The 16,424-nt window shown below is 37.2% G+C and overlaps 1 protein-coding gene across 13 annotated transcripts in view; it reads left to right on the top strand.

Moving 5' to 3' along the window:
* CCDC18 (coiled-coil domain containing 18) overlaps nt 1-16,166 on the top strand; it is a 115,964-nt gene extending 99,798 nt beyond the window's left edge. For 12 of the 13 annotated variants that reach the window (XM_087447296.1, XM_087447267.1, XM_087447260.1 and 9 more), the window contains 2 exons: nt 8,834-9,301; nt 15,231-16,166. In XM_087447296.1, the coding sequence (XP_087303422.1) occupies nt 8,834-9,301; nt 15,231-15,245 (483 nt within the window). In that variant the 3' untranslated portion in view covers nt 15,246-16,166. The remainder of the gene's footprint in view (nt 1-8,833; nt 9,302-15,230) is intronic. The other variant, XM_087447302.1, reaches the window with a different exon arrangement.
* The last annotated feature ends 258 nt before the right edge of the window (nt 16,167-16,424 follow it).

Raw genomic sequence — 16,424 nt, 5'->3', positions numbered from 1 at the left:
CTTGACATTCTCTTGCGGCTTTTAGGATTCTCTCTTTATCTTTAATTCTGGACATTTTGATTATGATGTGTCTTGGTGTGGGCCTCTTTGGGTTTATCTTGTTTGGGGCTCTCTGTGCCTCCTGTACCTGGATGTCTGTTTCCTTCCTTAGGTTAGGGAAGTTTTCATCTATTATTTCTTGAAATAGATTCTCTGCCCCCTTGTCTCGCTCTTCTCCTTCCGGGACACCTATAACACGGATGTTAGTGCGCTTGATGTTGTCCCAGAGGTCCCTTAGACTGTCCTCACTCTTTTTAATTCTTTTCTCTTTTACCTGTTCACCTTGGGTAATTTCTTCTAGTCTTTCTTCCAGCTCACAGATCCGTTCTTCTGTATCCTCTACTCTGCTTTTGAGTCCCTCTAATGAATTTTTCATTTCCAGTATTGTATTCTTCATTTCTGATTGGTTCTTTTTTATATCTTCCATTTCTTTGTTGACATTCTCACTGAGTTCATCTATTCTTCTCCCCAGATCAGTGAGCATCCTTAACACTCTTAGTTTGAACTCTCTGTCAGGTAGGTTGCTCATTTCTGTTTCACTTAGTTCCTTTTCTGGGGTTTTGTCCTGTTCCCTTACTTGGAATGTATTCTTTTGCCTCCTCATTTTGCCTCTTTTCCTGTGCTTGTGTCTATGTATTAGGTAGGTCAGCTACGTCTCCTGCTCTTGGATAGGTGACCTTATGTAAGTGATGGCTTAGGAGGCTTCCAGTGTGCTTCCCTCAGTTCTCAATGTTCCAGGGGTGGCCCCTATGTGGGCTACGTGTGTCCTTCTATTGTGGCCTGTTAGCTCTCCCTATAGGCGCCCAGGGAGGCTGAGTTATGCTCCTGGCCAGCTGTTGTAATGCTCAGCTGCTTGTAGTTGTTGTGGGCCCTTCAGTCTCTTTATCAGGTGTGGGGAGCCCCAGCACAGTTGGCTGCAAGTTCTAATACCACATCTGTGTTGCAGTATTTCTTTTAAGTGAGTAGGCCCCCATTGTGGCAGGTTGTTAGGCTCAGGGCCTTACAATTGCTGTAAACCTCTAGCCTATTAGGTCTCTTGTCAGCGCTCTGAGGATTGCAGCTGGGTGGGGCTGCCCTTAGGCACAGGAGCACCCAATTGTTTCAGGCTTTGGAAGGTGGGGCAAACCTCCTATGTGGGTCTTTGAGAAGCACAAGTCTTCTGCAGCTGACAAGCCCTGTTGCCCACAGGTCCACACACACAGTCAACACAGTCCTGCCCCGTGTGAGCGCCCCGACCTCCCCAAGCGGACCCAGTCTCTCCACGGCGGGAGCCCCACACACTCCGCCACCACCCCACACTCTCCACCCGCTCCTTGTGCACACCCTGCCCAGCTCAAGTCAGCTCAGTTGCCAGGCTGCAGAGAATCCAGTCACCAATCTATGCAGGCCCACACGTTGCCTGAGGGCTTGTTGTTGGGTGTGGCCAGTCTCTAGGGTGGGCTGCCTGCCCTGGCTGAGCTGGATTAAATCGGTGCTCTAGCGGGTGGAGCAGACCCTGGGCTAGCATGCCTCAGGGAGAACTCCAATGGCGTCTGTGTCAGCACGCTCACACCAGGCCACAACAATGGCCGCCACCAATGTCCCAGTCCCTGGAGAGGTCTCACCCCTCACGGAGATGCACTCAGGGCCTATTAGGTGAGTCTCTTGTCACCGAAGCACTGTGCACCTTTCTTTCTGGTGATTTTAGGATGCTTTCTGGAACGGGTGAGTTTGTGCGCGGGCCCTTTAAGAGCCAGTTTTAGTTTCTTTGTGAACCGGGTTTTCTGGGGGTGCTCCCCAATGCTTTAGTAGCAGGCACAGTCAGATATTATGCCGCTGGTCTCGATTGTGCTGGGTCCACAAAATGCCCACAGCGGGGGCGCTCCCCAGCTCAGGACCCCGCGCCTCCAGGGAGGGTGCGTACCTGTGAGCTGCTCCCGGCGGCCGTGAAGCTGGCGGCTTGTGAAGGCGGCGTTTTTCTCTCCAGAAGGGAGTCTCTGCCTCCTCCACCTCAGTTAGGATTGTCCGTTGTTGCAGGAGTTCCTCTTATCCAGTTTTCAGTTCTGTCTCAGGGGTAATTTTTCCACGAGTATTTGTAAATTGGCTGTGTCCACGGGAGGAGGTGAGTTCAGAGTCTGCCTACGCCGCCATCTTGACTCCTCCCCCTGATCTTTTCTCTTGTCTTTTGAGTTTCTTAATTTATTTCCACTTTGATCTGGGTTATTTCTTTCCTTCTACTAACTTTGGACTTAGTTTGTTCTTCTTTTTCTAGTTCCTTAAAGTGTAAAGTTAGGTTACTTGTTTGAGATCTTTCTTGTTTCTTAATGTAGGCATTTATCATCATAAATGTCCCTCTCAGATGTACTTTTGCATCATCCTATAAGTTCTGGTATGTTGTATTTCCATTTTCATTTGTCTAAAGATAATTTTTTATTTCTCTTTTGATTTCTTGTTTGATCCATTGGTGCTTCGGTAGCATGTTGTTTAATCTCCACATAGTTGTGAATTTTCCAATTTTCTCCTTGTTATTGATTTCTAGTTTACACCATTTTGATTGGAAGATGCTTGATATGATTTTTATCTTCTTAAATTTATTAAGACTTGTTTTGTGACCTCACATATAGATCTGTCCTGGAGAGTGTTCCATGTGCACTTGAGAAGAATGTGTATATTCCTCTGATGGATGGAATGTTCTGTAAATGTCTAAGTCCATTTGATCTAATGTGTAGTTCAAATCCAATGTTCCCTTAATCATTTTCTGTCCGGATGATCTAACCATTGATGAAAGTGGAGTATTGTAGTTTCCTACTATTATATATTGCTGTCTATTTCTCCCTTCAGGCCTGTTAATATTTGCTTTATATATTTAGATGCTCCTATGTTTTTTAGGTGCACAAATATTTACAAATGTTGTATCCTTTTGTTGGATTGACCCCTTTGTCATTATATATGACCTTCTTTGTTGTTACAGTTTTGGCTTAAAGTATGTTTTTTCTGATATAAGTATGGCTACCCCAGCTTTCTTTTGGTTTCCATTTACACAGACTATGTTTTTACATCCCTTCACTTTCAGTATGTGTGTGTCCTTAAAACTGAAGTGAGTCTCTCTAGGGAGTGTATAGTTAGGTCTTATTTTTTTTATCCATTCAGCCAGTCTATCATTTGACTGGAGAATTTAGTCCATCTATATTTAAAGTAATTATTCATATGTATACTATTGCCATTTTGTTAATTGTTTTCTGGCAGTTTTTAATTCCTTTGTTCCTTTCTTCTTCTGTTGCTCTCTTCCTTTGTGATTTGATGATTTTTTGTAGTGGTATGCATACATTCCTTTTTCTCTCTATCTTTTGTGTATCTACTATAGGTGTTTGCTTTGTGGTTACCGTAAGGCTTACGTAAAATATCTTATATTTATAACAGTCTATTTTAAACTAATAAGAACTTAACTTCAAATGCATTACTAAAGCTTTACATTTTTACTCTTCCTCCCCAAATTTTATGTTTTTGATGTCACAATTTACTTCTTTATACCTGTGTATTCATTAACAAATTACTGTAATTATAGTTATTTTTAATACTTTTGTCTTTTAACCTTCACAGTAGAGTTATAAATGATTTACCCACCACCATTACAACATTAGAGTATTCTGAATTTAACTATGTATATTTACCTTTGTCAGTGAAATTTAAACTTTCATATCTTTTCCTGTTACTAATTAGCATCCTTCCGTTCATAGCATCTTTCCGCTTGAAGAAGTCCCTTTAACATTTCTTGTAAGGCTAGTCTAGTAGAGATGAACTCCTTCAGCTTATCTTTTCCTGGAAAACTCTTTATCTCTCTTTCAATTCTGAAGGACAGCTTTGCCAGGAAGAGTATTCTTGGTTGGCAGTTTTCTTCTTTCAGCACTTTGAATATATCATGCCCCTCCCTGCTAGCTCCAGAGTTTCTGCTGATAGTCTTATGAGGGGTTTCTTGTATGTAACAAGTTGTTTTTCTCTTGCTGCTTTTAAGATTCTCTTCTTGTCTTTAACTTTTGAGGATTTAATTATAATGTGTCACAGTGTGGGTCTCTTGGGATTCTTCTTATTTGGAACTCTCTGGGCTTCCTGGATCTGGATGTCTGTTTTTTTCCTCAATTTAAGGAAGTTTTCAGCCATTATTTCTTTAAATAAGCTTTGTGCCCCTTTCTCTCTCTCTTCTCATTCTAGGACATCTATAATACATATGTTGGTCTGCTGATGATATCCCATTAGTCCCTTAAGCTATCATCACTCTTTATTCTTTTTACTCCTCTGATTGGATGAATTCCACTGCCCTCTCTTCAAGTTCACTGATCCTTTCTTCTGCTTGATCTAGTCTGCTGTTGAACTCTTCTACTGAATTTTTCAGTTCAGTTATTGTACTCTTCACTTTGTGATTTCTGTTTGGTATGTTCTTATATTTTCTGTCTCAGTTGAAATTCTTACTGTGTTCATGCATTATTCTCCTGACCTCAGTTACCATCTTTATGATGGTTATTTTGAACTGTTTGTCAGGTAAATCACCTATCTCTGTTTCATTAAGGTCCATTTCTGGAGTTTTAGCTTATTCTTTTGTTTGGAACGCATTCCTGTTTCTTCACTTTTCTTGACTCTGTGTTGGTTTCTGTGCTTTAGATAAAACAGCCACCTTTCTGATCTTGACAAAGTGGTCTTGTGTATGACATGTGCCTTATCACTCAGCCTGGCCTAAGCTCCTTGTTGTCTTTCAAACATTGTCATTGTTCAAGCACTCCTCTTTGTTCTTAGTGGTTCCAGTAGTTAAGCATGTGCCAAGACCTGTCAGTATCCCAAAGGGGAGGATCTCAGTCAGCATCTAGATACAGGCTGATTGGAAGCTGGAGCCTCGGGAAACAGCTAGGAAAGTATGTAGTTAGGGCTCTTCCATGGAGAAACTGAGAGATGGACTTTTTTGCCTGTCCCCTCAGTACTGGGCCCTGGTGTATAGCTGCAGGGGGGTGGCCCTGTGCCCACGAGAACTGCTTCTTTGTTTGCTACAGTACTTTTGAACTCGTGAATGCAAGCTCTGTTGGATATCAGAGCCATGCAATCCAGGGGTCTCTCCCTTGGGTGGCAGCTTCAAAAGCTCAAGTGCCAGACATGTGTACAAAGTCCTTCCAAGGAGATACTGGCTATATTTGGAGCAGGCTCAAAGGAGAAGACAGGAGGTGTCTGCTGACTTGTTGGTCTCTGGAGAGGATCACAGTCTGCCCCTAGATGCATGCTAAATGGGAAGCCTGACTGTTAGGAAGCAGCTTTTTTTTTTTTTTTTTTTTTAATAATTTTATTTATTTATTTATTTTCCCCCAAAGCCCCAGTAGATAGTTGTATGTCATAGTTGCACATTTTCTAGTTGCTGTATGTGGGACGCGGCCTCAGCGTGGCCGGAGAAGCAGTGTGTCTGTGCACGCCCGGGATCCGAACCCGGGCCGCCTGCATCGGAGCGCACGCACTTAACTGCTAAGCCACGGGGCCGGCCCAGGAAGCAGCTTTTAAAGTATGAAAATAGGCCTCTTTCAGGGAAAGACTGGGAGATGGTCATTTTCTTCCTTCTCCTTCTGTGCTGAGACCTAGGGGGATTGTTATGGTGTGTCCTTCCAAGCCTGTGAAGAATTATTTCTTTGTTTGCTGTAGTCTTGTGGATCTTCTGGATGCAAACCCTGTTGGCTTTCAGGGCTAGGTGTTTTGGCTGCCCATCCCTCAGGTGGGAGTCTTAAAAGTTGGATCACTAGTGTGGGGTCCAAACCCTTCGCTCCTCGGGGAGAAGCTGGGAGTTGGGTGTGCCCTCCCATTGTGTGGCCCTGTGCTGGGCATGGAGTTTATGGCAAGAGTGTGTCTCAGCTTTTCCTACTCGTTTTGGTGTGAGTATTTTCTCATTCCCCCAATGTATAGATGTCACTCAGCTAGTTTCTTTCAGACGGAATTGCTCTTTGTGTAGCTCTAGATTTGGTGTGTCATGGGAGGAGCCTCCTCTGTTGCCATCTTGGACTGAAACTTGTACAAATACAAACTTAATCATGTTTACTTTGAGAGTTTTCTACCTGATGTACTTAAAAAGTAGGAGCATTTTTCAAAATCAGTAAAGTTCCTCCGAAAATCATAAAGTAGAAAATGCAAGATTATATTCCAAAAAAATTTTTTTACTGGATTTGAGTATGTATGTCATTTTTCAAATAGCCTGTTGCTACTTATTCACCCCTTTTGATCATGGCAGTTTACTCTGGAATTTGGAATTAATATCAGTATTGATGGCTAGAGATAAAAATTTTAATATTAGTTCAAAACTGCCAATATGTATGATTAACATTGTCAGCCAAGACCTTAAAAAAAGAACAACCTCACTGGTAGTTGTGAAGTAATAAATGATTCTATAGCAAAAATAAAGTTATTGAAAAGCAAAAAAAATCAATCAAATAGTTCCTTAGAAACATTTCTAGTTATTAAGCTAGTTATTAAGCTTTTATAATATTAAATATTTCTAGTTATTAAGCTTTTATAATATACTTGATATTCACAGTACTAGAGGAAAGCTGAATAGACATAATCTAAAATTATGTTTTGGTTGAACATTCTACTTATGCTTCCATTGAAACAGTAATATACCTGGTATTCTAGGATTTACAACATTTATACAAAATTATAAAACTTCATTGTGAAAAATTGACTCTAAAAATTTAAAAGATTCTGTATTGTGTATCCCTTGTCACAGTAATTATCTCTGCTCACTTGTTAGATATTACCAATGAGATAAAGATAGGTGGATTGCACTTATTAATTATTTAGAAGTTTTTAAGTTCAACTACTTAGCAAATTACCAAAATATTGGCTAAATAACAGCAATTCTTAAATGAACCATAGATACAGAAATCTTAGAACATGTACCATGATTAGCCATACTATTCAGAAAGTAGAATTCCTTTGTTTTCTGACAGAGGCTCTCAAAATCAACATCAGCTGGCTCTAAAGTCTAGACTGAAGAAGAGTTAAGGAGCATAGAGAGAAAGAAGAAAAGCTAATAGAAGAGCAGAAGCTGGCATAACTCTCACAATTAAGAAGTAGCTGTAAATAATGGAAAGCAGTTCCACTGACAGCAGCTGTAAATGATAGAGAACAGAAACAGAAATGAGAGAGAATTCGAAAGAACAGTGTTTGAGGCAACTGATCTTTCCCGCTCACTTTCTTTAGTACTCTAACAAGTACCCTAGTGTTTGAGGGTAGCTGGAGCAAGGGCAAAGCTAAGACCATTTTCTGAGAGCCCTAAAAGCATCAGTATATTATGGCACACTACAATAATGATCACAACAGTGACCTTCTTTGAGTCTTAAGAAAAAGTTGAATTATGTTTAATGTATTCAGGATACTACATTTCCTTGTAAAAGTTAGGTGTTAAACTATAGTCAAATGGAATCCTACTTACCTGAGATATCACATTTCTCAATTATGGCTAGATAACATACAAGAGTTTTAGTCCAGCTGTACACATCCCTATATGTGTCACCTTGATAGCTACTTTATTAATTGTGATTATAAGAATGTGAATATAAGATTTACTACAAAAAGTTGGCATTCCTAGGGCCGCTTAGTGGTGTAGCGGTTAAGTTCACACACTCCGCTTCAGTGGCCTGGGGTTTTCCAGTTTGGATCCTGGGCGCGGACCTGTGCACCGCTCATCAAGCCATCCTGAGGTGGCATCCCACATAGAGCAACTAGAAGGATGTGCAACTATGACATACAACTATCTACTGGGGCTTTGGGGAGAGAAAGGGAAAAAAAGGAGGAAGATTGGCAACAAATGTTAGCTCAGGGCCAATCTTCCTCAAAAAAAAAAATTGGCAGTCTAGCCACTTATAAATCAAGTTTATCTAGATAAAGTAGTATAAAGACATCAAAGAACTGAAATACGCATGTTAAACTTTCATTTTTAATGCACACTGTGATTATGACAGTTTAGTTAGCACAGCATTTTTAGAAAGAATAGAAACTATCAGATTAAAAGTGACTGATTTAGAAATATGCATCTTATGGATACCTGTAAGAAAAAGAGGATGTATTTGAACAGGAGGCTACTACACATATTATTTAATTTCTAAAATTAAAATGTCTTCTCTTCATTCATTTTTTTAGGCTTGATGGTTTTTCAGTGTATACAATCTCATTCTTAGGATCCCAAAGTTGGATCAGAGGACCCAAATGACGGACATGGAAAAATAATAGAAATGAGAAGTTTATTTAATAAGGATTGATTTATTAAATATTATTAATCACTTCCTTAAAGGTTTTTCTTTGAAAAATTCCTAGTGTGATAAAGCTTTCTTGTAATGAGGACATATAAAGCAGAGTAGCTTATATACATTTATTTCTTATTAGAAATTCTGAAGGGAATCATTTTTTGTGTGTATTATCTTTTAGATTAACAAAAGATAGTGTACTTTTATACTTTCACAAAGAAATTTTTAGATGTAAGATTTCAGTCTTGAAGAGAGATTTATATTGTCATTAACACTAAAAAAGAAAAAAGTTCTGTAAGGAAAATCTAGTTTTCGTAGAATTCCTTAGTATAGTTTAAAGATTTTTGAAGTGAGTATATGTAATTAATTGTCCCAAAATGAAGGGTTTAAACAGAGCTCAGAAAACTCTCATGAGTTGTTATAAAAAGAATTCCTATATTGGGTTGAAGATTGACTTAGACGACTTCTAAGAGTCTCTGATTTTCTAAGTTATTCATTCATTTAGCAAAAATGTATTTAGCACCTACTATGTACCAATTTCTCTATAGGAATCGGAATTAACCAGATTACAAGCCAAAATTTCTGGACATGAAAGGGCAGAAGACATCAAGTTTCTATCAGTCCCGTTTACGTCTCCAACAGACATTATTCCTGGCATTCAAGATCCAAAATTTGCTAAACACTCTCACACAGCTTTTTTCAAGTGTAAAAAACTACGTCGCTCTATTAGTGCCAGTGATCTTAGTTTCAAAACTCATAGTGATGAAGATCTTTCTGAAGAATTACTACAGGACTTAAAAAAAATGCAATTAGAACAACCTTCAACGTTAGAAGAAAGCCAGAAAGATCTGACTTATACCCAGTCAGACTCATTTAAACCTCTCACATATGACCAAGAAGGTGATAGTTCTGAGAATAATGACTTCAGTACTCTTAGTGGAATGCTAAGATACATAAACAAAGAAGTGAGACTATTAAAAAAGTCTTCTATGCAAACAGGTGCTGGTTTGACTCAGGTATGTATTTTATACGTTAGAAGTTATAATAATTTGTCTCCAATGAATATCATTTTATTTCTTGTAGAAAAATACATGTGTTTAAATGAAGCATGCCATTAGGTGATGTACACAAATATTGAAAGTACAAAAAAATTCATTGTAAGTTTGCAGTGCTTTTACCCTGACAAGTAGAGTTGAAAATTTAGCTTTGAAAATGAACTTTTGTTAAAATAGCCTATATATTTGAGTAAATATAATCTTTATATTTGGTTAAAGAACTAATTCTACCTCATATTAGGAAAGTATTTTGAACTCTAGAATATTGGAAAAATTTTTTAGAGCTCCAAAATTAGTTATGTTCCTGGACTTTCTGGAAACCATTCTAGTTAAGAATTAAGGTAACCTTTGTTTTAGTCATAGACTTCCAAGTGGCTCAGAATATCTCATTCATGTGATTTATCTATTCCCATTATTCCTTAGGTATGTCATACTGAATAGGCAATTTATCTCTACTACACATACCTTACAGACACTCAACATTGTTTTATAAGCATTTAATCTATAGTTTGCATATGAAAATAAAGCATCTCTTCCAGGTAATGTCAGTTTTTTTCAAATGCCCATTTGCCTCATTTCCAAAACATCAATATAAGTTTGATGGTCTAAAAAATTTAAAAAGTGTTTTTAGAATGGATTCAAGACAAAGACTGTTGGAGCTTCTTTTCGTTTCTCCACATCCTTCCTTAACATTAAAAAGAGCTTAATTTACTATTCATAAACAGAAAACTATATAAATATAATAATATTCTTATTGGTAAAACAAAATTTGCATAGTATGAAATTTGAAGTGTATAGCAAACAAGGCAGATGCTATAATCAACAAAGCAATCTTCTATAAAGCCTGATAAAATTAGTTTTTATCTAGCCTTTAAAACTATTACTGTATATTATTTATTTAGCCATTTGATCCATTCAGTATTTATTGAGCATCTACTATATACTGTGCCCTGGGATTATAGAAATAAAATTGACCAAGGCCCTATCCAAACCAAGCTTCCATTTTAGTGAGGAGACCATCAATAAACAAGTAACTAGATATATACTATAATGCCAGGTGGAAATAAGTGTTATGAAGAAAAGCTGGTAAGAGAATACAGTGTGGCGGGGGTACTATTTTAGATGGGTTGGTCAGGGAAGGCCTCACAAGAAGGTGACATTTGACAGAGTCCTGTGGGAAGTAAGGAAGTCCCAATATCTGGAGGAAGAGCATTGGAGGAAAGGGAATAATGGGTACTAAAGTCCTGAAATGGCAGCATGCCTGGCATGTTCAAAAAGCAACTAGGAGGTGTATGGCTGGTTTGGTGTAAACAAGAGGGAGAGTAGTAGGAGATGAGATAAGAGACGATGCTGGGGGTGGGATAGTGGGAGGGGTGGGCCCTAGCAGTCTTGTAGCTCTTGTAAGAACTTTGGATTTTATCTGAAGTATCATGGGAAGCCATTGGAGGGTTCTGCTTACGGAAGTGATATGATCTGATTTATGTATTTAAAGGATCGCTCTGGCTGCTTTATGAAGAATGGATGATAAAGGGACAAGAGCAGAAACCATCTAGGAGGCTACTTGTAATAATCCAGGCAAGAGATGAGTTTGGCTAGTCAGGAGGATGATGTGGAAGTGTTGAGAATGATTCAATTTCTGGATATATTTTGAAGGTAGAGCCAAGAGGATTTGATGTAGGTTTTGAGTGAAATAGAAGTCAAGGAAGACTCCAAAGATTTTGGCCAGAGTAACTGAATATTTACTGAGATGAGGAATACTAGGAGATGAGCAGATTTGGAGGCATGGAAAGAATCAAGAGTTTGGTTTTAGATATATTGAATTTGAGATTTCTGTTAGATGTCCATTGGAGATGACAAATGAAATGATTGGATTTATGAGACTAAAGTATAAATTTAGATATCATCAGCATATAGATGGTAGTGAAAGGCATAATCCTGGATTAAATCAAGGGAATTAGTGGAGGGAGAAAAAAGAAGTCCAAAAACTAAGCCTAATTCAGTAAGGCTAAATTATTTTTAGCATTCAAGAAGTTGAAGATCCAATAAAGTTAACTGAGAAGTGAGATACGAAAAAAATTAGGAGAGTATAATATCCCATAGGCCAAGTGAAAACGTGCTTCAAGAAGGAGAGTGAGATCAACTGTGTCAAATGTTGCTAAATAAAGTGAGGATTGATGATTAATATCATATTTGGTAACGTGGAAGCTGTTGATGACCTTTATAAGAATGGCTTCAGAGTAACAGTGGGGAATAAAAGCCTGATTTAGAGTGGGATCAGCAGAGAATGGGAGGAGAAGAAATGGAAACACCAAGGATAGACAACTCGTTTGATGTAGAGTAGAGCAGAGAAATGAGTGGGGTGTGATGTCAAGGGAGAGTCTTTTGTTTTTTAGCATAAGAGATAAAACAGCATTTTGTATATTGGTGGGAATGATCCAGTAAACAGGGAAACCGATTCAAGACAGGGAGTGGAAGGAGTAAAATCCTTAAGGCGGGCTGAAGAAGATACGATCCAGTAGAGAAGTAGAATTGGCCTTGGATAAAAGAAGGGGCAGTTCATCCCTGTAGTGGGAAAGAAGGCAGAACATATGGAAGATTTGTTAGGAGAGGAGGAATTTCTTTATTGATTGCCCTTATTTTCTTAGTGAAATAAGCAAGGTTATCAGCTAAGGCAGGGTAAGGTACTGGAGATTTAAGAACAGGGAAGGTATATGAAATAGTTATCTTGGAGAGTGGGAAAATATAAACGAACTAGGGAAGTCTAGTGTGATTGCCAGGCAGATAATTTTGTTCTGTGGAACGGCTCTGCAAACTACAAGACGTCTGGCATTTTTTGTCCCTATTATACACCAGCAACAGGATGTTCCTTTCTCCCCATCACAGTGACAACCAAAAAGTACTCTCACAAATTTCCAGAATGTTCCCTAGGGGAGAGTACTGCTCCCTTTAAGAACCTCTGCTCTATTTCAATGGCCCTTAGAGTCACAGATGTATGAGAGTCTATTTTTGGTAAAATAGAACTTAATTTGTGTAGAAGAAATTTAATAAGTACGGTGACAGATTGTGATCATAATAATACATAGCATTTACTATATGCCAAGCACTATTCTAAATGCTTTACATAAATTAACTCATTTAATCTTTATTAACAATCCTGCGTGCGATAGGTACTATATTATCCTAATAGTACCAAATAGTTCTTCTATTGTAGTGGGTACTATTATTATGCCCATTATATAGTAGAGGAAACTGAGTCTCTGTTCTTAACCACTATTGGTATGCTATTGACATACTTGTATTTATATTTTCTTCAGTACTGTTTAATTACATGGTTTGGTCTTGCAACTGCTTAGTCAATTAGGGATAAAGAGAGTAAGACTTAAAGGTTACTACACAACTGATAGAATGATTTCTCACTATATAGATCATTGGAATAGATAGATGTATTTAAATATTTCAAGTCATTTTACCTATTCTATTATCATGGAAACTCATTGCCAAATTAAAATATGCAAAATACTGTAGCCGGTTCTTAAAATCCAGTCAAAGTTAAATTCTGTACATATACATAGTTTTGTTTACTGCTAGTGATACTCTACTGAGTTTTAAATACATTAACCACAGTCAGTACTCATAACTTAAAGCTCACGTGGGACTCGCATAGCTCATGACCCTCAATTGCATTACTTGTGTTGGCTTAATTTTGTCTTGGATAGAAGGGACTGGCTCTTTGGGTTGCTCAGAACTCCATTCAGTGCTGCTTGGGGACCCATGCTGGGACTGATGCTTGACAAATGCTTATGTAGATTTTCTTCAATTCTCTGATGGTCATTACTTACATATTATACCTTAATCTTAAGGGGAAGGTAACTGAAGACATCTTCTCAATGCTTTTTCTGTAGGGCCTCCATTTTTTTCTTTTCTAATTACAGTTATTTTTTTCTAGAGGAAGGTGAGAAAATTCAGAGCTACAACTACTATTGAAAGAAACTTTGACTTGTTATAGTTTTACTGTTTACGTTCATGGTCATTTGCACGTACATTGCATTAATAAATGTGTACCATTTTGTAAAACTTGACATAAGATATTTTAAATTGGAGTGTAAAACCTTGACCCACAGGCTAATTCTGGTCCTCAGCTTATTTCACCTACCAGTAAAGTATGACATTGCATTGGTCTCCGATTTAAAAGCAGAATTTTTAAATTCTTTTGAGCCAAGGAACCTATTGTTTAAATGAAATGTTATAAAGAAACCCAAATATGTCAATCAGATACAAAGATAATTTATCTGATTGGGGGTGGGTTGTGTCTGACCTCTACCCAGTTACTTGCTCACCTTCTTTCATGGCTGCTCGTGCAAAGACTCTAGAGCAGCCCTGGATTAACCTTTAAGGAAAATAAGCGTGAGTTTAGGGCAGCAATGGAGGGGGAGCGTCACAGAGCTTTTTGCCCTATCATGCCTTTAACTCTTTCACTGCCACACTTGACTGTAGTAGAATTTTTTGAAATTGTCTTTATCTGCCATGTTCCAATTTAATCTGCACTGTTAAAAAAATCTTTTTCTTTGGTATGGTGAGTGACTAAAGTTTAAAAGTTTGTTTTGAAGGTATTATTAGATATAACATTTGTTTCTGACTCATGGTGTGAGTTTGGCTTCTGTAGAGTAAAACCAGCCGGCTGAGTCCTAATAGCATTTAACTCATCAGGTGATTTGTGTAAAGGACCCTTAAGCTCTTTATTTTAAGCAGTGGAAGGGCCAGGCAGCATCATTGTTGCCTGTGCTTAGGGCATCAATGGGCCATAATCCAGCCCTGCTCCAGAAAGTGCAGTTTTAAAGTCCACTAGTACAGCAGAAAGAACATAGAAATTAGTATGTGAGAAGTGTTTAATAAGTGTTAGCTCCCTGTCTTGTGTTGTAGCCCAAATACTGATTTTCCTAATGGTTAACTATGTTGGCAATTCCATTTACAATAGAGCCTCTAACACAGCAGTATTCTGCTTTCAGACTCTTTAAGCTTCAGAACTCACAAAAAATTATACACGTACACAATTGTGAACACAGTTTCAGGGAGTTCACAGACTTTAAGTTAAGAACTCTTATTTTGGATTAGAGCAGTGGAAGTGCCGTGAATACTGATTTATTAGCTAATTCACAGTTTATTAGGAAGTTATAAAAAGTATTATTTATATCCATCTTATTTTGAAAAAGGAAAAGTAGTTTACAAAATATGGTCTGTATACTATGCAATAAGATGAAAAATAATAATTGGGAAAATCAGCTATAGGGAAAACAGTTAAAGATGGAAAAAACAAAATGAAGCAGGAGTACAGGTAAAAACCTAGAGACATGATAACATTTTCAAATTCCTGACCCAAGTAAAAACCAAGGTATGACAAGAGTATTTGACCTGTATTTTTAGAATCTCCTGGGCCTTTTCGCTCTTGTTTTCTACTTCTTTATGTTGTGCTACTTCTTTGTGCAAATATGTCTCTCTTGTCTTTTTCCTTTTCTGCTCTATTTTTTTTCTCTCTTCTCGCATTTTCATTGACTTTTTTTCATGTAACCCTTCATCTGTCTTCCTTACTGTGCCCTCCTTTGAACCATAATGTGACAACAATATCTAAATATCTTATTTTTGTTGTGTTCCCTGTTTTTGTTTTTGATATCAATTTAGTTTAACCTTGCACTCCTTCCCAGCCCCCCAACCAGAATTATTTGCTTTTTACATCCGTGTGGTCCATTATTGACTTTTTCTGATTCATATTTTTCAATTGACTAAATATTTTCTACCCTTGCTTTAAATTTGCTCTTGTTTATTATAGTGGACTTTAAGGCAAGTCTATATAAGAATATTTCAAATATTAATCTATTATTTTGTATTATTCCAGGGAGAAAATTTATAATTAAAAGAAGATGTTGATGTGATGAAAAAATGGGATTTTTGGTACTGTGCAGTGTTTACTTATTATATGTAGCTCATACTTCATAGAAGCTGTTATTTTATTGCTTTTGAATAAATTTTATATTTCAATATTTTTAAAGAAAGTTCTTTCTTCTAAAGCTTGTTTGTACTTTTTGTGAAAAGTAATTCATTTTATTCATTATTTTTGGTTTAAACTTGGCACTTTCCTTGTCTTTGTTTTTTGTGTAAAAATCATTGTTAAAATGCGTAATAAGAACATTGAGTAATTTATGTTTTCAATCAGACTACCGTATTATTTGCTTATTTTTCTAGTAATACTTTATTTTTAAAATAAGTAATATGAATTTAGAAGTAATTTACCTGCCACAGGTTCATAATTGTACTAATAATGGCTGGCTTTTATTGAGTAAAGTTTACCATTTATCAGGCACTGTTCTAGACACTTTATATTTGTTAAGTCATTTGATCTACATAACAATCTTGTGAAGTAGGCACTATTATCGTTCCTGTTTTACAGGTGGAATTATGTAACATAATGACACAAATATGTGTTCCAAAGAAATTGGTTTGTTGTAAGTATCAAGAGATGGACTTTGGGTTAGTGACTCCATTTACACATGATTAGCTTTGTGGTAGAATAAAAATAATTCAGCAAAATTAAGATGACATTTAAATCTTCAAATTTAAAAATCTCTCAAGAGTTCAGATTTGATGTCATTAGACCAAATATTTAATTTGTAAATGAATATAAATGTATCCTTAGAAAATAATATGGAGTTAATCTTTTCTAATAGATAAACATTAAAGCCATTAATGTGATGACAGTACCATTTGAACAACACTAATTCAGAATTTGTAATTATTTATCAGGAGTGGAATAAAGTTTATCTTTTTACTGCTACTTACTAGTGACTTAACACTAAGCGTTAATTACTGATTCAGTCTTCTTAGCCAGCACCCTTATTGCCTTTTCTCTGTCTTTTTACCATGTGCCTTGTGAGTTCTTATTCATGGATTAGTTAGCATTACTGAGTAGAGTCACAATGTACATCTGACACCTTTATAAATTTATAGTTTCCAATCTGAGTTGGACTCTTAACAATGTTTGACAAACTTTGACCTCTTCTTTTTAGCTTCATTTCTCTTCCTCATTACAGGT

This window comes from Ceratotherium simum, chromosome 2, assembly GCF_057802395.1.
Source record: "Ceratotherium simum simum isolate JZ-2026a chromosome 2, ASM5780239v1, whole genome shotgun sequence".
Taxonomy (NCBI): domain Eukaryota; kingdom Metazoa; phylum Chordata; class Mammalia; order Perissodactyla; family Rhinocerotidae; genus Ceratotherium; species Ceratotherium simum.
This window is presented reverse-complemented; position numbering and strand designations above follow the sequence as displayed.